The sequence below is a fragment of the Chiloscyllium plagiosum genome, chromosome 32, assembly GCF_004010195.1.
Source record: "Chiloscyllium plagiosum isolate BGI_BamShark_2017 chromosome 32, ASM401019v2, whole genome shotgun sequence".
Classification (NCBI taxonomy): domain Eukaryota; kingdom Metazoa; phylum Chordata; class Chondrichthyes; order Orectolobiformes; family Hemiscylliidae; genus Chiloscyllium; species Chiloscyllium plagiosum.
The window spans coordinates 42,397,400-42,423,581 of NC_057741.1; the positions used below are offsets into that span (position 1 = coordinate 42,397,400).

The window sequence follows — 26,182 nt, forward strand, 5'->3', positions numbered from 1 at the left end:
GTGGGTTGGTAGGTGAGGACCAGTGGGGTTCTGTCCTGGTGGCGGTTGGAGGGGCGGGGTTCAAGGGCGGAGGATCGGGAAGTGGAAGAGATGCGGTGGAGAGTATCGTCGACCATGTCGGGGGGGAAATTGCGGTCCTTGGAGAAGGAGGCCATCTGTGTTGTACGTATTTTGTACTGGTCCTCCTGGGAGCAGATGCGGCGGAGTCGAAGGAATTGGGAGGATGGGATGGCGTTTTTACAGGGGGCAGGATGGGAGGAGGTGTAGTCCAGGTAGCTGTGGGAGTCGGTTGGTTTGTAGTAGATGTCCGTGTTGTTCTGCTTGTCTTTTCTATGTCAGATGATCCACCCAGTTTGATTTCTTTGAGACTTTGTAGCGACTGATACAAATGAATGGCATGCTAGGCCATTTCAGAGGGCAATTGAGAGTCAACCATATTGTTGTGGGTCTGGAGTCACATACAGATGTCATTATTGAACCAGATGGATTGTTCCAACAATCGACAATCTTTCATGGTCATCAATAAATTCTTAATTCCAGATTTTTTTTATTGAATTCAAATCCCACCATCTGTCATGGCAGGATTTGAATCTGAGTCTCCAAATCATCAACTAAATTTCTGGATTAATAGTCTAGCGATATTGCCTCCCCCTATTAGAAGTAAGTAGATTCTAACTACAGGTAGGCTAAGAACTGTTGACATAAACTCTATTGGTTAAATCTGTAACCACCATCTAAACATTTTCCCCTGCCCCACCTCAGTAATACATGCATACAGACAGGCAAAAAAAGAACAATTGATGTTATGGGTGGAGGGAATAAAAAAAACTGAGGAAGCAATTCAATTCACTGAAATGACCTTTCAGCTTGCCAGGATTTTCTGATCTTTTGTCTCTTTTCTCCAGGTTCTTTTCATTCCTTTGCAAATGACACAAGTGATTGGTGCAATAACTGCAAAGGCTCCTGGTTATTGGTTAAAGAAACAGTTTACAGCAGCTGGTAGGAACAAATAAACTGGTTTTCCTCAGATTTTGGGTATTTTACTGGAAAAAAAGACCTCTGGCCTTCTGTCAGTATTGTATACACCCACAATCTGCTCAACTACCCAGCAGCAAATCAGATAGTCATTGTCAGGCTGATGGTCTTTGTCATCCACAACTGGTTACAACTCCAAAATCAATCAGCAACTTGTTGCCAAATGAAACTGACTAGGGCTATGGCGCTAGTCTGCAAAGAGTCTCCACTACCACTTGAAAAAAGCAAGTGTAGAAACATGACTTAAAATGAGTTTCAATAACTGGTTTTTTAAAGTGCAGCAATTCTATCCCTAAACTTTGGCTTTAAGGCACGGTGGCACAGTGGTTAGCACTGCTGCCTTACAGCTCTAGAGACCCAGGTTCAATTCCCGCCTCAGACGATTGACTGTGTGGAGTTTGTACATTCTCCCCGTGTCTCCGTGGGTTTCCTCCGGGTGCTCTGGTTTCCTTCCACAATCCAAAAATGTGCAGGTTAGGTGAATTAGCCATGCTAAATTGCCCATAGTGTTAGGTGAAGGGGTAAATGTAGAGGAATAGATCTTGGGTGGGTTGCGCTTCGGCGTGGACTTGTTGGGCCAAAGGGCTTGTTTCCACACTGTAAGTAATCTAATCTAATCAGATAATCCTTTTCTGATTTCAGTTCACAATGAAAAACACAGAAAAATAAAAAATACAGTCTTTTCAAAGCAATCCTCCAGAAGAAAAATCTTTAGCAAATGTTACCATCCCAGCTAAGGTTTTTACTGTGCAATTCAGATCCCAGAGTGAAACCTGGTTTGATGGATCATATTTTGTTTTAATTTGGTTTTAATGAAGTGTTTACTTGCTGAAACATAAGCATGCAATGCTGAGTTCTTGTTTTAACAATAAAACAGAAGTCTACTAACAAAAGGAATGAAGATAAAATAGAATAAATCAAATTACCTACTATAACCCAAATTCGAAGATTTTTCAGTACAGTTGGTTCTGCCATAACACGTGTTTCTTCAGCCAAATTGGTTTTAATGTGATGAAGAATTTAGAACGTTGTGTGTAGAATGTGAATTTTCTTTACCTGTATTGGTTATAATGCATTTCCCGCCCTATTTGTTTAAATGGCACAGCTATTGCACAAAGAGAACAAAGAAAATTTACAGCCCAGGAACAAGCCCTTCTGCCCTCCAAGCCTGAGCCGATCCACATCTACTGTCTAAACCTGTCGGTCAATTCCTAAGCATCTGTATCCCTCTGCTTCCCACCTACTCATGCATCTGACCAGATGCATCATAAATGGATCTACCGATGCGATGATCGCATGTTATATCAGAAACAACTATACACAGTAAAAGCATAATCACATTAAATCCAAAACACTCGTTTAAAAATTAAAAAAGAAAAAAAAATAACAGTTTTCATGTAGGACTCAAAACACGTTTTGTGTCGTACCCAAATTCATCTTAAGTGGTAACCATTAATCACTTATGACTAGTTTACCGAGTGGAACTACAGATAGTCTCTTCCTGGAGTTATTAGACATGAGCTTAAATGTACTTAACTTTTAGTAGCTTGTTCAGAATTTTATCAATACACTTTCAGTCTGGGATTAACACTAACTCTTTAATCCAAAGTAATCTAGTTCCACTATAACCTTCCCTGACCTAACCAGCCATTGTCATGTAAGGACTTCATTGGACAACCCAAAACTTGAAGTAAAACAAAAAAACTCCCTCTCTAAGCTGGTGTTTTTCTCAAGGTTAAAAATAAACAGTCTCCAGAAATCTCTAATTAATCTTGATTTGGAGGAGCAGGTGTTGGTCTGGGGTGTACAAAGTTAAAAATCATTCAACACCAGGGGTTATAGTCCAATAGGTTTATTTGGAAGTATTAGCTTTCGGAGCACTGCTCCTTCATCAGGTGATACTCCAAAGGCTAATGCTTCCAAATAAACCTGTTGGACTCTAACCTGGTGTTATAATCCTAAAGGTAGGTCTCAAAAATGATTCTTAAAGAAATCACCAGGGCTACAGAAATATTTGAATTGAATTGAATTTATTGTCATGTGTACCAAGGCACAGCGAAAAGCTTTGTCTTGTGAGCAATACAGGCAGATCACATATTAAATACTTAAGTTAATTATTAACTTCAGAGTCACAAAAAACCCAAAGTTACCAGATTTCAGTTTATATCACACAAATCACAGACTTAGAGATAATAAGATTACATTACAGCGTGGAAACAGGCCCTTCGGCCCAACAAGTCCACACCGACCCGCTGAAGCGCAACCCACCCATACCCCTACATTTACCCCTTACCTAACACTACGGGCAATTTAGCATGGCCAATTCACCTGACCTGCACATCTTTGGACTGTGGGAGGAAACCGGAGCACCCGGAGGAAACCCATGCAGACACGGGGAGAACGTGCAAACTCCACACAGTCAGTCGCCTGAGGCGGGAATTGAACCCGGGTCTCAGGCGCTGTGAGGCAGCAGTGCTAACCACTGTGCCACCGTGCCGCCCACAGATAAGGACCGCAGATGCTGGAAATCAAGTGTCAATAAAATGTGGGAGCAGGTAGATTGAAGTTTTGGGTCAAGTCCTGATCCAAAACATCAACTTTCTTGCTCCTCTGATGCTGTCTGACCTGCTTGCCTTCCCAGCTCCATATTTTATCGACTTGATTTGCAGACCTGGAATGCAAAACCGCCAACAAATAACTATCCGACTGTAAAGGCAGCCCAATTTAAATTGGTAGAAAGAGAATTGGATGAGGTATACAGCAAACTGATTGCCAAATTGTGATAGCACTTGTCACTCAAATTCCACAAGCAGCTAACTAAATTACTGAATGTAAATGCATAAGTAGCATGAGAACAGACAAATCATACCACTTCATCCTAACAATCAGCTGCTAACATAGAGCTGGCAGTAAACAATTGGCATTATAAAGAGTGTAAGCGTCCTACAGCATGGAGATGGACCCTTGAGTCCAAACAGATTCACCCTGACCAAAATGTCCCTCCACACTAACCCCATTTCCCTGCACTTGGCCGATGTCCTTCTCACCTTTTCTATCAATGTATTTGACCAAATGCCTTTTAAACATTGCTAATGTACTCACCTCAACCACTTCCGCTGGCAACTCATTTCATATGCATAACACCCTCTGTGTGAAAAAGATTGCCCCGCAGGTTCCCATTTACTCTTTCCCCTCTAACCTTAAACTGATGCCTTCCAGTCCTTGATACCTCAACCCTGGTAAAAAGACTGAGTACATTCACCCTACCATGCCTCTCATGATCTTATACACCCCTATAAGGTCTCCCCCTCAGTGTCCTCCGCTGTAAAGAAAAAGACCCTACCTTGTCCAACCTCTCTCCACTGAGACCACTGAGGTTATAAATTTTCTCGCTGAGCTGAAAGATTTGTTCTCAGATGTTTCGTCACCATACTAGATAACATCATCATCGAGCCTCTGTTGAAGCACTGGTGTTCTGTGCCGCTTTCTACTTGTGTCTTGCTCTGGTGTGGAGAGTGCTATCACTTCCGGGTTTTTTTCTGTGAGGTTGGTAAATGGGGTCCAAATCAACATTTGTTGATGGAGTTTCAGTTTGAATACCAGGCCTCTAGGAATTCCCGTGTGTGTCTTTGTTTAGCTTGCCCTAGGATGGATGTATTGTCCCAGTCAAACTGGTGTCCCTCATTGTCTGTGTATAGGATAATAGTGATAATTGGTCATGTCTTTTGGTAGCTAGTTGGTGCTCGTGTATCCTGGTGGCTGGTTTCCTGCCAGCCTGTCCGATGTAATGTTTGTTGCAGTCCTTGCAGGGTATTTTGTATATATCACCAGGGTACCTGTGCACCAACTAGCCACCAAAAGACACAACCAACTATCACTAATACCCTTACACACAGATGATGAGGGACTCCAGTTCGACTGGGACAATACATCCATCCTATGACAGGCTAAACAAAGACATGCACGGAATTCATGGAGGCCTGGCATTCAAACTGGAACTCCATCAACAAACACATCAAATTGGATCCCATTTACCAATCTCTCAGAAAAAAAACGGAAGTGATATCACCCACCATAACAGGCCAAGACACACAAATAGAAAGTGGGACAGAACACCAGCGCTTTAATGGATGCTCACTGCTGATGTTACCCAGCAACAAACTTACAACCTGAGCTACAAATCTTCACAAAAATCTCAGACCACTGAGTCCAGGCAACATCCTTGTAAATTTCTTCTGCACTCCTTCCAGTTTAATAACATCCTTCCAATAACAAGATGACTAAAACTGAACACAGTATCCCAAGTGCAGCCTCACCAAAGTCCTATATAACTGCAACATAACTTCTCAACTTCTGTAATCAATGCCCTGACTGATGAAGGCCAGTGTGCCAAAAGCCTTCTTCACTGCCCTATCTATCTGTGACTCCACTTTCAGAGAAATGTGAACCTGAACTTCAAGATCCCTCTGTTCTACTACACACCTTAAGGCCCTACCATTCACCATAAAATTCCTACCTTGATTTGACTTTCGAAAATGCAAGACCTCACATTTATCTGTATTAAACGCCATTTGCCTTTACTTGGCCTACTTCCCCAGCTGATCACGATTCTGCTGCAATTTCTGATAACCTTCCTCAGTGTCCATGATACCATCTATTTTAGTGTCATCAGCAAACTTACTAATCATTCCTTGTACATTCTCATCTAAATCATTGATATGGATAACAAACAGTAATGGATCCAGGACCAATCCCTAAGGCACTCCAGTAGTCACAGGCCTCCAGCCCAACAAGCATGCTTCCACGATGACACTCTGCTTCCCAGCAGAAAGCCAATTTTGAATCCAATTTACCAGCTCACCCTGGATTCCATGCAATCTAAACTTCCAGAGCAACCTACCACATGGAACCTTACCAAAGGCTTTACTGAAATCCATATAGACTACTCGCTGAGCTAGTAGATTTGTTCTCAGATGTTACATCATCATGCTAGGTAACATCATCAGTGAACCTCCAGTGAAGTTACTGATGATGAAATGTCTTAGAACAAATCTCACATCTCAGTGAGCAAATTTACAACCTGATCCACAACGTTAGCTACAAACCTTCAAAATTTCAAACCATATATACATCTACTGTCCTGCCCTCGTCAATCTTCCTGGTCACTTCAAAGAACTCTAACAAATTTATGAAGCATGATTTCCCACTCACAAAGCCATATTGACTACTCCTAATCAAACCCTAATTTCTATATGCATGTATATCTTATCTCCCAGAATCTTCTCAAGTAACTTTCCACCATAGATATTAAGCTTACTGGTCTATAGTTCCCAAGCTTTCCTTTGCAGCCTTCTTGAATAATGGCACGACATTTGCTATCCTCTAGTCTTCCGGGACCTCACCCATGGTGAACAATGATGCAAAAATATCAGTCAGAGATCCAAGAATTTCTTCTCTAGCCTTTTGCAGTATTTTTGAATGCATCTGGTCAGGACCAGGAGATTTATCCCCCTTCATGCATTCTAATGCTTCCAACACCTCCTCGACTGTGATATGGACTGTCCCCAAGATATCATCACTAACTTTTCCAAGTTCCTAAGTCTCCAAAGTAAACACAGAGGAGAAATATTCATTGCGAACCTCACCCATCTCCTGCAATTCTACACATATAAGTCTATTTTGGTCCTTGAGGGGCCCTAATCTCTCTCTAGTTTTTTTTTCCTTTAATATACTGAAAGAACCACTTTGGATTCACCCTAATCTTCTCAGCCAAGGCTATTTTGTGCCTCCTTTTCACCCTCCTGATTTCCTTTTTCAGTAAACTCCTTTATTCCCTGTATAACTCCAGGAATTCCCTTGATTCCAGCTGCCTGTACCTGAGCCATGCCTCCTTTTTTCAGTTCAAAGCTCTTGTCATCCAGTGCTTCCTATTCCAGTCAACCTTGTCCTCACCTTCACAGGAACACATAGACCTTGAACTCTAGCTATCTCACGTTTAAAGGCCTCCCACTTGCCAGAGGTCCCTTTGCCTGCAAACAAACTATTCCAATCAAACTCCTGTCTAATTCCATCAAACTTCTCTCTGCCCCAATTTAGAACTTGAACCTGTGGACCAGTTTTGTCCCTCTCCACAACTATTTTAAAATTAATAGAACTATGGTCACTGGTCCCAAAATGCTCCCCCACCATCACCTCCGTGACCTGTCCTGCCCTATTTCCCAAGAGTAGGTCAAGTTTAGTCCCGTCCCAAGTAGGACCCTCTATACATTGCTTGAGTAAACTTGACTGAATGCACTTACAAATTCCACTCTGTCTAAGCGCTTAACGATCTGGCTATGTTAGTAAAATTAAAAGCCCCTGCTAATGATAACCCTATTGCTTTTGCAAGTCTCCCCATTCTCCCAGCATATTTATTCTTCTAATTCTCATTGACTACTTGGGAGTCTATAGTACAACCTCAATAACATCACCATCCCATTCTTATTTCTTAGCTCCACCCACAAAGCCTCACTGGATGACCCTTCAGTTATTTCATCTCCGATTACTGCTGTGACACTCGCCTTAATCAAAAATGCAACTCCCCCTCCCCTCCTTCCACCACCTCAGTCCTGCCTAAAGCACCTGTACCCTGGCACGTTAAGCTGCCAGTCATACCCCTCCCTTAGCCATGTTTCTGTAATGGTTATAATATCCTTGTACCACATACCTATCCACGCCTTGAGTTCATAGGCCTTGCTTGCTAGCCCTCTTGCGTCGAAATAAATGCAACTTAATCCAATAGGCATTCCTTGCTCCCTGACATGTTCCAGACTGACCTGTCTCTTCAGCTTACTATTTATGATTACTGTATCTCCTTCTAGCCTCGCACTTGTCTCCTACTGTTTACTATCCCAGCCCCCGGCCAATCTAGTTTAAACCCTCCTTTGTAGCACTAGCAAACCTGGCCACCAAGATACTGGTCCCCCTCCAGTTCAGGTGCAACCCATTCCTCTCGCTAGACCATTAATCCAGAGACCTAGGTAACCCAGGTTCAAATTCCTCCATAGCAGATGGTGGAATTTGAATACAATAATAATCTTTCTATTATATTCATTTGTAGAAATAACAGCTTAATAATGATCATGATACATTGCCAATTGTCAGAAAAAAGTTACTGGGCTTACTAATGTCGTTTAGGGAGAGAAATCTGCTATCTTTACTTGGGTTGGCCTATAAATGAGTCTGGACCCACGGCAATGTAGTGACTCTTAATTGTCCTCTGGGCAACTAGGGATGGGCAATAAGTTGTGCTCCAGTCATTGATGCCCACATCCCATGAATGAATTAAAAACTAGAGCTAATCAGAAAAGTTTGGAAAACAAGTGAAATAAAGATGTTCAAATTCTCAGGTTGTTGGAATCATTAATAATTTGAATGAGTGTGCTTCTTGCAACCCAAACAGATTATCAGGTTGACATGTTTAAATATTTTTATATAAAACAATTTGATTTTAAGATAAAGACCAGGAATTAAGGTCAAAATAGAGGACTGGAGACAATCAAATTTCAAGAAAAAGGAACATTTTTGTTCAACAGGAATTAATTAAGTTAAAGATCAAATGAATTACATTATATTTTGGTAAGAGCTATGTTCCTGGATCTCTGTATGATCTGTTGTTATAGAATTGTACCAGAGCTTAAAGAGTTACCTTATGAGAATGCATTGCATAAACCTGTCATCTTGCATTCTCTGGCCTTTAGAAGGTTATGAGGTGATTTAACTAAGGTTAAGTGAGAAAGGAAACGTATGAAGCAAACAAGGAGAAATTATCTATTCTGCTATGGAGGTGGAATCTAGAACAATGGCCAGAACCTTATAATTAGAAATAAAGATAGATGGAGCAGTGTAATAAAAACAAAGTATTGGAATTACTCAGCAGGTCTGACTACATATGTGGACAAAAAACAATAGCATTAACATTTCAGGTTCATGTCCTTCCATCAGAACAGGTAAAAGCTAGAAATCCATTTTATAATCTTTGGAATTTTCTAACACAGATAGCTAAGAATGCTCAATTATGGATATTTTCCAGATATATATAACAGGTATTTGGATACTAAGAGCTTCTAGACATGGAAGCAGTGCAGGAGAGCAGAACTGAGATATAATGCAGCTTATGTATCTGATGAAAATTTAAAGAACTGTGGATGCTGTAAATCAGAATCAAAAAATAGAAATTGTGGAAAAGCTCAGCAGGTCTGGCAGTTTCTGTGGAAAGAAATCAGAGTTAATGCTTTGGGTTGAGTGACCCTTCCTCAGAATCTCATGCTTCTTATATTCAAGGCATATTGAGGAAAGGTACATGAATGATATTGTTTACTTGATAAATAGCTCAATATAAACCACTTGACATGAGTGAAAAATTGCTTGGACACAAACTGTACAAAAATATACAATGCACAAAATGTAAAAATTCTCACCTTTCGAATATTTTGAAGTCTACCAAGCATCAGTTCCAGTTGAGAAAGCACCACACACTGCACTAAAAAGGAGCATGAAAGAAAAAAAGTATATTAATAAATGTAGATTTATTTCCTACAGTGAACAGAGTCACCAAACTGGCAAAAGTCAACAGGCTGAACATGTCTCATTCCTATCCACACCAATTCACTGGTAGGTTTTCTGTTGTTTTAACAGAAGCAAATGGAAAGTAGAAAATTTCACCAAAGTTATCTGCTAATCCATTTCCCAAGATTGATTTAAGGCACTGAGACAGGCCATTCCACTCAACTGATCCATACTGGTGTTTATATCACTCGAGCATCCCTATAGCCAACAATATATTCTTTGATTCCTTGGCTGTCACGTTTCCGACTGTGAAAGTATTCACTCTTTGACATACCTTGTAGTCATGAATGACCATGCCCTGTGGTCATGAACGAGGTCATATAAATGCAAGGGTTTTTTCCTTCATGTTTATCCAGCTTTTCTTTAAATTCATCTCTGCCATATAACATAGAACAATACAGTGCAGAACAGGCTCTTTGGCCCTCGATGTTGCACAGACCTATGAACTAATCTAAGCCCATCACCCTACACTATCCCATCAACATCCATGTGCTTATCCAAGGATTGTTTAAATCTGCTTCATGTGGCTGAGTTAACTACATTGCAGGCAGTGCATTTCACACCCTTACCATTTTGACAGAGCGGCGAGGAGAGAAGGTGAGGAAAAGCGAGGGCTGCTGGGAAGGCAAGAGCTTAATTTATATTTGGGCAGTGGCTAAACCCGAGATACTACACGTGTAGTATCTCGCTCACCCCCTCCTCTAACCGGAAGAAAAATACTCTAAGGTAAGGCATTCTTTTTCCTTTATCTTTCTTTTTCATATATTTAAGTGCATTGTTTGGTTTTAGTTAGTTGATATAAAGCTAAGCTTACAATGGCAGGGGAACTCAGATCCGTGGCATGTGCCTCTTGCTTGATGTGGGAGCTTAGGAACGTGTCTGATGTTCCTGTCTCTTAACTTGCAAGAAGTGTGTCCAGCTGCAGCTGTTGTTTGACCGCATGACGGCTCTGGAGCTGCGGATGGACTCACTGTGGAGCATCTGCGTTGCTGAGGAGGTTGTGGATAGCACGTTTAGTGAGCTGGTCACACTGCTGGTTAGAATTGCTGAGGGAGACAGTGAATGGGTGACCAAAAGACAGAAAAAGAGTAGGAAGACAGTGCAGATGTCCCCTGCGGTCATCTCCCTCCAAAACAGGTATACCGTTTTGGATACTGTTGGGAGAGATGGCTCACCATGAGAGGGCTGCAGTTGTCAAGATCATGGCACCGTGGCGGGCACTGCTGTTCAGAAGGGCAGGAAATAGACTCATAGAGCCATAGTCATAGGGGATTCTATTGTGAGGGGAGTAGATAGGCAGTTCTGTGGCCAAAAACGTGACTCCTGGATGGTATGTTGCCTCCCAGGTACTCGGGTCAGGGATGTCACCGATCGGCTGCAGAGCATTCTAAAAGGGGAGGGTGAACAGCCAGTTGTCTTGGTGCATGTAGGGATCAACGATATAAGTAGGAAACGAGATGAGGTCCTGAAAGAAGAATTCAGGGAGCTAGGAGAGATGTTAAAGAGGAGGACCTCAAAGGTAGTGATCTCAGGATTACTACCAGTGCCACTTGCTAGCCAGTGTAGAAATGAAAAAATAGGCAGGGTGAACACGTGGCTTGAGAGATGGTGTAAGAGTGAGGGATTCAGATTTATTGGATATTGGGACTGGTTCTGGGGAAGGTGGGACTATTACAAAATGGACGGTCTACATCTGAAGCAGACCGGAACCAATGTCCTTGGGGGAGTTTTTGCTACTGCTGTTGGGGAGGTTTTAAACTAATATGCCAGGGGACTGGGAACCAGAAGAGAAAACAAGTAAGCAGCGAGGTAGAGACTTGAGACTGTAAGAATTATGAAGATAGCATTAATAAAGGGAAGAGTAGGCAGAGAGTAGATGAGCGCAAAAGAACTGGTGGCCTGAAATGCATCTACTTTAATACAAAGAGTATATTGTGTAAGGCAGATGAACTTAGGGCTTGGATTGGTGCCTGGGAATATGACGTTATTGCAATCACAGAGACTTGATTGAAGGAAGGGCATGATGATTGGCAACTAAATGTTCCAGGATATAGACGCTTCAGGCAGGACAGGGTGGGAAGTAAAAGGGAGGGAGGGGGGGTGGGGTGGGGTTGGAGTTGCTAGAGGAGGACATTATGGAGGTCATGGGTAGTGAGGCATTATGGGTGGAGCTGAGAAATAAGAAGGGTGCAGTTACATTATTGGGGCTGTAATCACAGGCCTCCCAACAGTGATCATGAGGTAGAAGAACAAATAGGTAAACAGATTATGGAAAGATTCAGAGGCAATAGGGTAGTTGCGATGGGAGATTTCAATTTTCCCAACATTGATTGGGGTACACTTAGCGTAAGAAGTCTAGATGGGTAGTATTTGTAAGAAGCGTCCAGGAGAGTTTTCTAGAGCAGTTTGTCAATAGTCCGACGAGTGAAGGGGCCATATTGGACCTGGTACTGGAGAACAAGCCAGGCCAGGTGGTAGAAGTTGCGGTGGGGCACTTCTTTGGGAACAGTGACCACAATTCTGTAAGTTTTAGAATACCCGTAGATAAAGATGAGAATGGTCCTAAGGAAAGTGTACTAAACTAGGCAAAGGCCAATTATATTAAAATTAGGCAGGAGCTGGGAAATGTGGATTGGATACAGCTATTTGAAGGGAAGCCCATATTTGAGATGTGGGAGACTTTCAAAGATAGGTTAAAGATAGTGCAGGATAGGCACGTCCTGTTGAAGGCAAAGGATAGGAAGGAGAAAGTGAGGTCTGCAGATGCTGGAGATCAAAGTTGAAACTTTATTGCTGGAACAGCACAGCAGGTCAGGCAGCATCCAGGGAACAGGAGATTCGACGTGTCGGGCACAGGCCCTTCTTCAGGAATGAGGGCCTGTGCCCGAAACGTCGAATCTCCTGTTCCCTGGATGCTGCCTGACCTGCTGTGCTGTTCCAGCAATAAAGTTTCAAAGGATAGGAAGGGCAAGATTCGTGAACCGTGGATGACAGGAGAAATTGTACGACTAGCCAAGAGGAAAAGGGAAGCGTATATAAGGTCTAGGCAGCTAAGAACAGAACGGGCCCTTGAGGAATATCAGAAGAGTAGGATAAGTCTTAAACAAGGAATCAAGCGGGCTAAAAGGCTCATGAAATAGCTTTAGCGAGTAGAATTAAGAAGAATCCCGAAGCATTTTATTCTTATATAAGCAGCAAACAGGTAACTAGGGAAAGGATTGGTCCACTAAAGGATAATGAAGGAAGGCGGTGTGTCAAACCTGAGAGAATGGGTGAGATTCTGAATGATACTTTGCATCAGTGTTCACTGAGGAAAGGAACATGATGAATGTTGAGATTAAATATAGAAGCTTTATTAGTCTGGATCACGTTGGCATAAGTAGGGAAAATGTGTTGGGTAGGCTAGAGGTTATTAAGATGGACAAATCCCCAGGACCAGATGGGATCTATCCCAGGTTGCCGAGGGAGGCGAGAGAGGAAATAGCTGGGGCCCTGACAGATATCTTTGTGACATCCTTAAATACAGGTGAGGTGCCGGAGGACTGGAAAGTTGCTCACGTTGTCCCCCTGTACAGGAAGGATAGTAGGGATATTCCGGGTAACTACAGACCAGTGAGCCTGACATCGGTGGCGGGAAAGTTGTTGGAGAGGGTACTGAGGGATAGGATCGATTTATATTTAGAAAAGAATAGGCTCATCAGTGATAGGCAACATGGTTTTGTGCGGGTAAGATCGTGCCTTAACAACTTAATAGAGTTCTTTGAGGAAGTTTCCTCAACTTTCACCAGTTTCCTCATTTCCCCTTCCCCACCTCACCCCAGCTCCAACCTTCCACCTCAGCACCATCCCCATGACCTGTTCTACCTGCCTATCTTCCTTTCCACCTATCCACTCCACCCTCCTCTCTGACCTATCACCTTCATCCCCACCCCCATTCACCCATTGTACTCTTTGCTACCTTCCCCCACCCTCCTCTCTGACCTATCACCTCCATTCACCTCTTGTACTCTATGCTACTTTCTCCCCTCCCCCATCCCCCTCTCATTTATCCACTCTGCAAGCAGCCTGTCTCTATTCCTGATGAAGGGCTTTTGCCCAAAACGTCAATTTTCCTGCTCCTCGGATGCTGCCTGACTTGCTGTGCTTTTCCAGCACCACTCTAATCTAGACTCTGGTTTCCAGCATCTGCAGTCCTTGTTTTTACCTTCTTTGAGGAAATGACCAAGTTGATAGATGAAGGAAGTGCTGTTGCCAGCAGCAGTTGTGGAAGTGAGGTCATTGGGGATATTTAAGAGACTGCTGGACATGCATATGAAATTTGAGGGTTCGTACATTAGGTTTACCTTACATGAGGATCAATTGTCGGCACAATATCGTGGACTGAAGGGCCTGTTCTGTGCTGTACTGTTCAATGATGTCATATACATGGACTTTAGTAAGGCGTGTGATAAGGTTCCCCATGGTAGACTAATGGAGAAAGTGAAGTCACATGGTATGTAGGGTGTTCTAACTAGGTTGATAAAGAACTGGTTGAGCAACAGGAGACAGAGAGTAGTAGTTGAAGGGAGTTTCAACCAGTGACCAGTGGTGTTCCACAGGGGTCAGTGTTGGGGCCACTGTTGCTTGTAATGTACATAAATGATCTAGAAGAGGGCACTGTTGGTATGATCAGCAAGTTTGCAGATGACACGAAGATTGGTGGAGTGGCAGAAAGCATAAGGGACTGTCAAAGATTACAGGAGGATATAGATAGACTGAAGAGTTGGGAGGAAAAGTGGCAGATAGATTTCAATCCAGAAAAATGTGAGGTGATGCATTTAGGCAAGACTAATTCTAGAGCAAATTATACAATGGACAAAAGAGCCTTGGGAAAAGTTGACGGGCAGAGAGATCTGGGAGTGCAGGTCCATTGTACTCTGACGGTTGCTGCACAGGTGGATAGAGTGGCCAAGAAGGCACTTGGTATGCTTACCTTCATTGGACGGGGTATTGAGTATAAGAGCTGGCAAGTCACGTTAAAATTATAAAAGACATTGGTTCGGCTGCATTTAGAATACAGTGTACAGTTCTGGACGCCACATTACCAAAAGGATGTGGACGCTTTGGAGAGGGTGCAGAGAAGGTTTACGAGGATGTTGTCTTGTATGGAAGGTGCTAGCTGTGAAGAGAGGTTGAGTAGGTTAGGTTTATTTTCATTAGAAAAAAGGAGATTGAGGGGGGACCTGATTAAGGTTTACAAAATCATGAAGGGATAGGCAGGGTGGATAGAGGCAAGCTTTTTCCCAGGGTGAAGGATTCAATAACGAGCGGACACGCTTTCAAGGTGAGAGGTGGAAAGTTTAAGGGGATACACGCGGCAAGTACTTCACACAGAGGGTGGTGGGCGTCTGGAACGCATTGCCAGCAGAGGTGGTAGAGGCAGGCACGGTAGATTCATTTAAGATTCGTCTGGACAGATGCATGAGTAGGTGGGAAGCAGAGGGATACAGATGCTTAGGAATTGGGCAACAGGTTTAGACAGCAGATTTGGATCAGCTCAGGGTTGAAGGGCTGAATGACCTGTTCCTGGGCTGTAAATTTTCTTTGTTCTTTGTTCACTCTCTGAGTAAAGAACCTGCCTCTGACATTTGTCTTAAATCTATCACCCCTTAATTTGTAGTTATGCCTCCTCCTACAAGCTGATGACATTATCCTAGGAAAAAGACTTTCACTGTCTACCCCTATCTAATCCTCTGATCATCTTGTACATCTCCATCAAATCCCCTCTTAGCCTTCTTCTTTCCAATGAGAACAGACTCAAGTCTCTCAGCCTTTCCTCATAAGGCTTTCACTCCAGACCAGGCAACATCCTGGTAAATCTCCTCTGTACCTTTTCCAATGCTTCCACATCCTTCCAGTAATGGGGGCAACCAGAACTGTAGACAATATTCCAAGTGCGGCCTTGGAATATTGTATCGTTGCAGCATGACATCACAGCTCTGGAACTCAATCCCTCTACCAATAAAACCTAACACACCATATGCCTTAACGGCACAATCAACCTGGGTGGCAACTTTCAGGGATCTATGTACATGGACTCCAAAATCCTTCTACATGAAGTTTGAGAAGATTTGTAGCTTAGGTTGAGGTTCTGGATGTAGGGTTGCTCACTGAGTTGGAAAGTTCATTTTCAGACGTTTCGTCACCCTACTAGGTAACATCTTCAGTGGGCCTCTGGACGAAGCAGTGCTGCTGGTTCCTGCTATCTATTTATATGTTTGGGATTCCCTGGGTTGGTGATGTCATTTGCTGTGGTGACAGCATTTTCTGCAATGATGTCATTTCTGGCTCTTCTTCTCAGGTGGTGGTAGGTGGGGTCTAACTTGATGTGTTTGTTGATACATGTACGAGACACACATGAGAATTCCTAGAAGCATGTCATTCCAACCGGAACTCTATCAATAAACATATCAAGTTAGACCACATCTACCACCCCCTGAGAAAAAGAACAGGAAATGACGTCACCACAGGAAATGACATCACCAACCCAAAGAAACCCAAACATATAAATAGAAAGCAGGAATTATTAACAGTGCTTCGTTCGGAGGCCCGCTGAAGATGTTACCTAGTACGGTGACACAACTACATACAAATCCCTCTGCACATCCACATGACCAAGAATCCTTTCATTAACCCATTATTCTGCCTTCCTGTTATTATTCCCAAAGTGAATCACCTCACATTTTCCGGCATTGAACTCCATTTGCCACCTCTCAGACTAATTCTGCAATTTATCCAAGTCCCCCGTAACCTGCAACATTGTTCCACACTGTCCACCACTCCAATGACTTTAGTGTCATCTGCAAACTTACTACCCCATCCACCTATGCATGCATCCAAGTCATAGAGATGTTCAGCACAGAAACAGACCCTTCGGTCCAACTTGTCCATGCTGACCAGATATCCCAACCCAATCTAGTCCCACCTGCCAGCTCCCGGCCCATATCCCTCCAAACCCTTCCAATTCACATACCCACTTGGATGCCTTTTAAATGTTGCAATTGTACTAGCCTCCACCACTTCCCTGGCAGCTCATTCCATACACGTACCACCTAAGTTGCCCCTTAGGTCTCTTTTACATCCTTCCTCTCTCACCCTAAATTCATGCCCTCTAGTTCTGGACTCCCCAACCCCAGGGAAGAGACTTTGTCTATTTATCCTATCAATGCCCCTCATGATTTTATAAACGCCTATAAGGTCACCCCTAAGCCTCCGACGCTCCAGGGTAAACACCCCCAGCCTATTCAACTTTTCCCTACAGCTCAAATCCTCCAACCCTGGCAGCATCCTTGTAAATCTTTTCTGAACCTTTTCAAGTCTCACAACATCTTTCCGATAGGAAGGAGACCAGAAGTGCACACAAACTCCAACCGTGGCCTACAGCCACAACATGACCTCACAACTCCTGTACTCGGCACTCTGACCAATAGAGGAAAGCATACCAAATGCCTTCTTCACTATCCTATCTATCTGCAACTCTACCTTCAAGGAACTATGAACCTGCACTCCAATGTCTCTTTGTTCAGCAACACTTCCTAGGACCTTACTATTAAGTGTATAAGTCCTGCTAAGATTTGCTTTCCCAAAATGCAGCACCTCGCATTTATCTAAATTAAACTCCATCTGCCACTTCTCAGCCTGCTGGTCCATCTGATCAAGATCCCATTGTGCTCAGATTCTTTGTTGTCCACTACACCTCCAAGTTTGGTGTCACCTGCAAACTTACTAACTATAACTCTTATTGCTCGCATTCAAATCATTTATATAAATGATGAAAGGTAGTGTACCCAGAACCAATCCAGTGGACAAAGGCCTGCAGTCTGAAAAACAACCCTCCACCACTACCTCTGTCTTCTACCTTTGAACTACAGTTCTGTATCCAAATGGCTAGTTCTCCCTGTATTCCCTGAGATCTAACCTTGCTAACCAGTCTCCCATGGCATACCTTGTCGAGTGCCTTACTGAAGTCTATAAAGATCATGTCGTCCGCTCTGCCCTCATCAATCCACCTTGTTACTTTTTTAAAAACTCAATCAAGTTTATGAAACATGATTTCCCACACACAAAACCATGTTGACTATCCCTAATCAGTCCTTGCTTTTCCAAATACATGTACATCCTGTCCTTCTGGATTCCCTCCAACAACTTGCCCACCACCAAGGTCAGGCTCACTGGTCTATAGTTCCCTGGCTTGTCTTTACCGCCCTTCTTAAACAGTGGCACCACATTAGCCAACCTCTAGTCTTCCGGCACCTCACCTGTGACTATCGATGATACAAATATCTCAGTAAGGGGCCGAGCAATCACTCTCCTAGCTTCCCACAGAGTTCCAGGTTACACCTGATCAGGTCCTGGGGATTTATTCACTTTTAGTGTTTCAAGACATCCAGCACTTCCTCCTCTGTAATATGGCCATATTTCAAGATGTCACCACCTGTCTCCCTACATTCCATATCTTCAATGTCCTTTTCCACAGTAAACACTGATGCAAAATATTTGTTTGATATCACCCACATCTCCTGCGGCTCCATACCAAGACCGCCTTGCTGATCTTTGAGGGGCACTATTCTTTCCATAGATACCAGTTTTGCTTTAATGTATTTGTAAAAACCCTTTAGATTCTCCTTAAGTCTATTTGCCAAAGCTATCTCACGTCTCCTTTTTGCCCTCCTGATTTCCCTCTTAACTATACACCTTCTGTTTTTATATTCTTCTAAGGATTCACTTGATCTGTCTTGTCCATACCTGACATATATGTTTCCTTCTTTTTCTTAACCAAACCCTCAATTTCTTTAGTCATGCAGCATTCCCTATACCTATCAGCTTTCATTTCACCCTAACAGGAATATACTGTCTCTGGACTCTCATTATCTCATTCCTGAAGGCTTCCCATTTTCCAGCCATCCCTTTACCTGCGAACATCTGTCCCCAGTCAGCTTTTGAAAGTTCTTGCCTAATACCATCAAAATTAGCCTTCCTCCAATTTAGAACTTCAACGTTTAAATCTTGTCTATCCTTTTCCATCACTATTTTAAAACCATTAGAATTATGGTCACTGGCCCCAAACTGCTCTCCCACTGACACTTCAGTCACCTCCCTACCTTATTTCCCAAAAGTAGGTCAAGTTTTGCACAGTCAGGAAGTACAGGAAGTACAGTATTCTTGGCAGTGTGGAGGAACAGAGGGATCTGGGTGTGCAAGTACATAGAACCCTCAAAGTTGCCACCCAAGTGGCTAAGGTTGTTAAGAAAGCATATGGTGTTCTGGCTTTCATTAACGGGGGATCGAGTTTAAGAGCTGCAAGGTTTTGTTGCAGCTCTACAAGTCCCTGGTGAGACCATAGTTGGAATAGTGTACAGTTCTGGTTGCCCTACAATAGGAAAAATAGAGGGTTTGGAGAGGGTGCAAAGAAGGTTTACCATAATGCTGCCTGGACTGGAGGGCTTGCCTTATGAAGAAAGGTTGAATAAGCTCAGACTTTTCTCTCTGGAGAGAAGGAGGAAGAGAGGAGACCTGATCGAGGTGTACAAAATAATGAATGGAATAGATAGAATCAATAGCCAGAGACTTTTCCCCAGGGCAGGATTGACTGGTACGAGGAGTCATAGTTTGAAGATATTAGGAAGAAGGTATAAAGGAGATGTCAGAGGTAGGTTCTTTACGCAGAGAGTTGTGAATGCATGGAATGCGTTGCCAGCGGTGGTGGTGGAAGCAGAGTCATTGGGGACATTTAAGTGACTGCTGGACATGCTCATGGATAGCAGTGAGTTGAGGGATGCGTAGGTTAAGTTACTATATTTTACATTAGGATTAACCTCGGCACAACATCGTGGGCCAAAGGGCCTGTTCTGTCCTGTACTTTTCTATGTTCTATGTTCTTTTCTAGTAGGTACATCCAAATATTGAATCAGAAAATTTTCTTGTACATGCTTAACAAATTCCTCTCCATCTAAACCCTTAACACTATGGCAGTCCCAGTCTATGTTTGGCAAGTTAAAATCCCCTACCATAACCACCCATTATTCTTATAGATAACTGAGATCTCCTTACAAATTTGTTGCTCAAGTTCTTCTGACTATTCTATAATACAATGATAACAAAGTGATCAGCCCTTTCTTATTTCTCAGTTCAACCCAAATAGCTTCCCCAGATGTATTTCCGGGAATATCCTCCCTCAGTACAGCTGTAATGTTATCCCTTATTAAAAATGCCACACCCCCTCCTCTCTTGCCTATCTTTCTATCCTTCCTGTAACATCTGTATCCTGGAACATTAAGCTGCCAGTCCTGTCCATCCCTGAGCCATGTTTCTGTAATTGCTATGATTTCCCAGTCCCATGTTCCGAACCATGCCCTGAGTTCATCTGCCTTCCCTGTTAGGCCCCTTGCATTGAAATAAATGCAGTTTAATTATCAGTCCTACCTTGTTCTCTGCTTTGTCCCTGTCTGCCCTGACTGTTTGACTTGCTTCTGTTCTCAACTGTACCAGTCTCAGACTCTTTCTTCACTATCTCCCTGGGTCCCAACCTCCAACCTTACTAGTTTAAATCTTCCCAAGCAGCTCTAGCAAATCTCCCTGCCAGTATTTTAGATCCCTTTCAATTCAGATGCAATCTGTCCTTCTTGTATAGGTCACTTCTACACCAGAAGAGATTCCAATGATCCAAAAATGTGAATCCTTCTCCCATACACCAACTTTTCATCTGCTCTATCCTCCTATTTCTACCCTTACTAGCTTGCAGCACCAGGAGTAATCCAGATATTACTACTCTTGAAGACTCCTTTTTAAAATCCAGCCTAACTCTCTATATTTGCCCTTAAGAATCTCATCCTTTTCCCTTCCTAAGTTGTTGGTTCCAATGTGTACAATGATCTCCTGCTGGTCCCTCTCCCTCTTGAGAACATTCTGCACTCTCTCTTGAGATATCCTTGATCCTGGCACCAGGGAAGTAACACACCATTCTGATCTTTCGCTGCTGGCCACAGAAACGCCTGTCTGTGCCTCAGACTAGAGAGTCCCTTAACACTATCGATCTCTTGGAACGCCCCCCTCACTGTGTTAGAGAGTGTCTCAATACCAGAAACTTGGCTGTTCATGCTACATTCTCCTGAGAATCCATCACTCCCTATATTTTCCAAAACAGCATACTTGTTTGAAATGAGGATAGCCACAGAAGACTCCTGCATTACCTGCCCAACTCTCGTACCTTTCCTCGAGTTACCCCATCTATGTGACTGTATCTGCAACTTTTCTCCCTTCCTATGACTGCCATCTACCACATCCCTTGGCTTTTGTAAATTCCTCATTGCCTCTGTATTTCCAACCAATCCATTCAATCTGATAGGATTCGCAACCAATGGCATTTATTCCAGATATAAACCTCATAACACCTGAACTCTTGCTAAACTCCCACATCCGACAAGAGGAGCATATTAACATAAAAAAATGATAAACAACAGTGATTAGATAGATTAGACTCCTTCAGTGTGGAAACAGGCCCTTCGGCCCAACATGTCCACACTGACCCTCCGAAGTGTAACCCACCCAGACCCATTCCCCTACATTTGCTCCTGACTAACGTACCTCACACTATGGGCAATTTAGCATAGCCAATTCACCTAACCTGCATATCTTTGGATTGTGGGAAGAAACTGGAGCACCTGGAGGATACCCACGCAGACACGGGGAGAATGTGCAAACTCCACACAGATGGTCACCTGAGGCAGGAATCGAACCCAGGTGCTGTGAGGCAGCAGTGCTAACCACTGAGCCACCGTGCCGCCCTCCCAAAACAGATCCTTGTGGCACACCACTAATAACTGGACTCCACTACTTGCTGCCTTCTTACAGAAAGTTAGTTTCTAATCCAAACTGCTAAATCACCCTTAATCCCTTGCCTCTGCATTTTCTCAAATAGCCTAATATGTGGAACCCAAAGGCTTTGCTGAAGTCCACGCACACCACGTCAACTGCCCTACCCTCATCTACATGCTTGGTCAGCTTCTCAAAAAACTCAATGAGGTTTCAGAGACATGACCTGCCCTTGACAAAATCATGTTGACTATCTGCAATCAAATTGTTGCTTGTTACATGATTATAAACCCTATCTCTTATGATCCTTTCCAAAACTTTTCCTACAACAGACGTAAGGCTCACTGGCCTATAATTACTTGGGTTATCTTACTGCCCTTCTTGAACAAGGGCACAACATTTGCAATTCTCCAGTCCTGCGGTACTAAACCTGTTGACAATGACGATTCAAAGATCAAAGCCAAAGGCTCCAACACCTCTTCCCTAGCTTCCCAGAGAATCCTCGGATAAATCCCATCCAGCCCAGGGGACTTGTCTACTTTTACTCCTTCGAAAGTTGATAACACCTCTTCCTTACTAACCTCAATCCTTTCTAGTCTAATATCCCATATCCCATTCTTCTCCTCTCCAATATTCTATTTTCACTTAGGAAAAGGAGATGAGAAATATTTAGAGGTTTAGCACCTCTCTGATCTCCACACTCAACTTCCCACTTCTGTCTCTGACTGGCCCTATTCCTACCCTCGTCATCCTTTTATTCCTCACGTACCTATAGCAAGCTTTACGGTTTTCCTTTATTCTGCCTGTTAAAGACTGCTCATGTCCTTTCTTTGTCTTCTTAACTCTCTCTTTCAGTCCTTCCTAGCTAGTCCATAACTCTCTATCGCCTCATCTGAACTATGTCATCTCATTGTCACATAAGCCTCCTTCTTCCACTTAATGAGCGATGCAATTTTTTTTAGTAAACCACGATTCCTTTACCTTATCACTTCCGCCCTGCCTGACAGGGACATACCTATCAAGAATACGCAATACCTGTTCCTCAAACCGGCTCCACATTTCAACTGTCCCCATCCCCTGTATTTTGCTATCCCCTTCTGTGCATCGAAGTATTGCCGAATCGCATTATAACTGCCCTTCCCCCATCTATAACGCTTGCCCTGTGGCACATACCTGTCCCTTTCCATTTACTTTACCTGCACCACCTGGTGGAAAACTCTATACTTTCACCACTCTTGGGGTAAAAAAAGTTTCTTCTAAATTCCTTATAACTTTTATTAATGCTCATCTTATACTTATGACCCCTTATGTTGAATTTCCTTACAAATAAAAACTTGTTCTGAGGTAGGTCCTTGTATTCAAGGATAACTTTCTTCTGCACTAACAGTGAGCTTTCAGATGACTGAAGAATCCACTGCATGACCCCAGTCTCTGTTGCTGGTGGGAAAGATAGTAGTTAAGAAAATGGGAGTGTCCAATTCCTGGGCTCCCATACACCTTTCTCTGTTGACAATCAACTTCAGACTATTAGCAATAAGATTCAAGGTGCTCCCAGATGATTTCCCTCCATTTTTGGCAGGCCTGGATCAGTTTCCTAGGTCCACCTTTTCAGCGAGATTTTTAGGATGTTCTTGAAGTGTTTCTTCTGACCTCTTGCGGCTTCCCTGTTGTGTCAAGCTCCGAATGTTTATTTCAGAAGTTCCAGCTGACATGTGAAACAGACTTGATGGGCCCAACAGCCTCTTCTGTACTGCATGATTCTGATTCTATTACATGTGGAGTTATTTCTGGTATGGTCAGTACGTTGTTAGAGAGCATGTTGGCCTGAGCGAGAACACAGATATTGTTACCGCTTGATATGTTTGATAAGTTCATCCCTCTTCTAAGGGCTAAAGAGACTATCAGTCAGGAAGGAAAAGTGAGCTAGGGCTATTTCACTTGGATTTGGTGAGACCAATGGCCACACTCCTCACCTAGCTAGGCCTGAAGCCGGAGTCTTGCATACCTGCATGTATGGCACTTTTACTGTCAGTAGCTGCAGTTAGGAGGCGAAAGTGAGGACTGCAGATGCTGGAGATTAGAGTTAAGATTAGAGTGGTGCTGGAAAAGCACAGCAGGTCAGGCAGCATCCAAGGAGCAGGAAACTCGACGTTTTAGGCAGGGGCTCTTCATCAGGAAGGAGCTGCAGTTGGGACTCTAACATCATATTAATTCAGTCCAGGGAAAATCAACATTAGTAACTTGGTATTGAGGCCACACTGCTCTACTTGAAGTCTTCCTAATTTACCCACCACCAGCTGGAAATCTTAAACAAATATATATGGTCTCTGCTTACCCATAAATGCTCTTTCAACATTAAGATCTTGCACTGATATAGCACCTTTAATGCAGTAAAATATTGCAAGATGCTTTGCTGGAGACAAAAGGGATATCAAGGGATATCACGAGTTTGACAAAGAAAAAGAAGGAAGAGTAATGTTAGGTACAGGACATTAAAAACAGGGGATGCATTTCAAAAGTATTGTGTGTAGGAGGTTGTTTAAGAAAGAAATTATGAAAGAGGGTATATGAAATATCTTTGACGGACAGGAGTAAGGAAATGCCTCCAAGGCACTTTATAAGTATATTAAGAGTAAGAAGATTATCAGGGAAAGAGACCAAAGGGGCAACCAAAGCGTGGACATGGATGAAGTTTAAGACAAATATTCCTCATCTGTCTTCATAGAGGAGAAAGAAATGTAGCTTGGGATTTCAGTTGGGATGGTGTGGGTCGAGAAAATGTTAAAACTAATAAGGAGGATCGATTAGATGTTTTAGTGAGCACAGAGGTGCATAAATCCCCTGGGCCTGATGAGTTATATCCTAGGCTGTTATGAGAGGTAAGGGAGGAGATTACTGGGGTCTTAGTGGGCATATTTAATATCTGACTGAGTACAGGTGAAGTGCCAGGCGACTAGCGGGTAGTTATTGTGGTTCCTTTGCTCAAGAAGGGTGGCAGGGATGGGCCAGGTAATTACAAATCAGATAGCCTGATGTCAGTGGTAAGGCAATTATTGGAAAAAATTCTGAAGTACAGAATTAATCAATACTTGGAAATGCAAGGATAGTTAGCTCAAACTTGTGAGAGGGAGATCCTGCCTGATTAATTTCAACTTTCCCAAAATAAACTGGGATAGTCATAGTGTGAAGGGTTTAGAGGGGGCAGACTTCTTGAAACGCATCCAAGAGAATTTTTTGTATCAATAACTGGAAGGCCCAACCAAGGGGTAGTACCGTGCTTAATCAAGTTCTGGGCAAAGAAGCTGGACAAGTGCTTGAAGTTGGGGGGGGGGGGGGGGGGGGGAGTTCATGTATACCATGTCAACTGCCCTACCCTCATGCTTAGTCACCTTCTCAAAAAACTCAATGAGGTTTGTGAGACACGACCTGCCCCTTGACGAAACCATGTTGACTATGTGAAATCAAACTGTTGCTTGCCAGATGATTATAAATCTTATCTCTTATAATCCTTTCCAAAACCTTTCCCAGAACAGAATTAAGGAATACTGGAGAAAATTCTGATAGAGCAAATTAATGTACGTTTGGAAAGGTGCAGGTTAATTAGGGATAGTCAGCAAGGCTTTGTCAGAAGGAGGTCACCTCCAAACGGATCCCACCACCAAGGATATATTTCCCTCCCCTCCTCTATCAGCAATGCGTAAAGACCACTCCCTCCGTGACTCCCTTGTCAGATCCACACCCCCCACCAACCCAACCTCCTCTCCCGGCACCTTCCCCTGCAACCGCAGGAGGTGCAAGACTTGCGCCCACACCTCCCCCCTCACCTCCCTCCAAGGCCCCAAAGGAAACTTCCATACCCGCCACAGATTCACCTGCACCTCCACACACATCATCTATTGCATCCTCTGCACACGATGATGCCTCCTCTATATTGGGGAGACAGGCCGCCTACTTGCGGAGCACTTCAGAGAACACCTCTGGGACACCCGGACCAACCAACCCAACCACCCCGTAGCTCAACATTTCAATTCCCCCTCCCACTCCACCAAGGATATGCAGGTCTTTGGACTCCTCCATCGTCAGACCACAACAAAACGACGGTTGGAGGAAGAACGCCTCATCTTCCGCCAAGAACCCTCCAACCACAAGGGATGAACTCAGATTTCACCAGTTTCCTCATTTCCCCCCCCCCCACCCTGTCTCAGTCAAATCCACCGAATTCAGCACCGCCTTCCTAACCTGAGATCTTCTTCCCGACCTCTCCGCCCCCACCCCAGTCTGACCTATCACCCTCACCTTGACCTCTTTCCACCTATCGCATTTCTGACGCCCCTCCCCCAAGTCCCTCCTCCCTACCTTTTATCTTAGCCTGCTGGACAAACTTTCCTCATTCCTGAAGAAGGGCCTATACCCGAAACGTCGATTCTCCTGTTCCCTGGATGCTGCCTGACCTGCTGCGCTTTTCCAGCAACACATTTTCAGCGCAGAAGGAGGTCATGCCTAACAAATGTGTTAAAATGTTTTTGAAATTGTGATCAAGTGTGTGGATGAGGGAAATTTGGTTGATTTGGTTTATATGGATTTTAGCAAAGCTTTTGACAAAGTCCCATATAGGAGACTGATTGAGAAGGTTAAAGCACATGGAATTGAGGGAAACTTGATGAGATGGATCAGAAAATGGCCTAGTAAT

The 26,182-nt window shown here is 43.4% G+C and overlaps 1 protein-coding gene across 1 annotated transcript in view; it reads right to left on the reverse strand.

Annotated features, from left to right (window-relative positions):
* Positions 1–26,182, reverse strand: part of LOC122539562 (diacylglycerol kinase theta) — a 199,973-nt gene that overhangs the window by 86,052 nt on the left and 87,739 nt on the right. Inside the window, exon 13 of the mRNA XM_043674545.1 lies at positions 9,495–9,556. Within this exon, the coding sequence (XP_043530480.1) occupies positions 9,495–9,556 (62 nt within the window). The remainder of the gene's footprint in view (positions 1–9,494; positions 9,557–26,182) is intronic.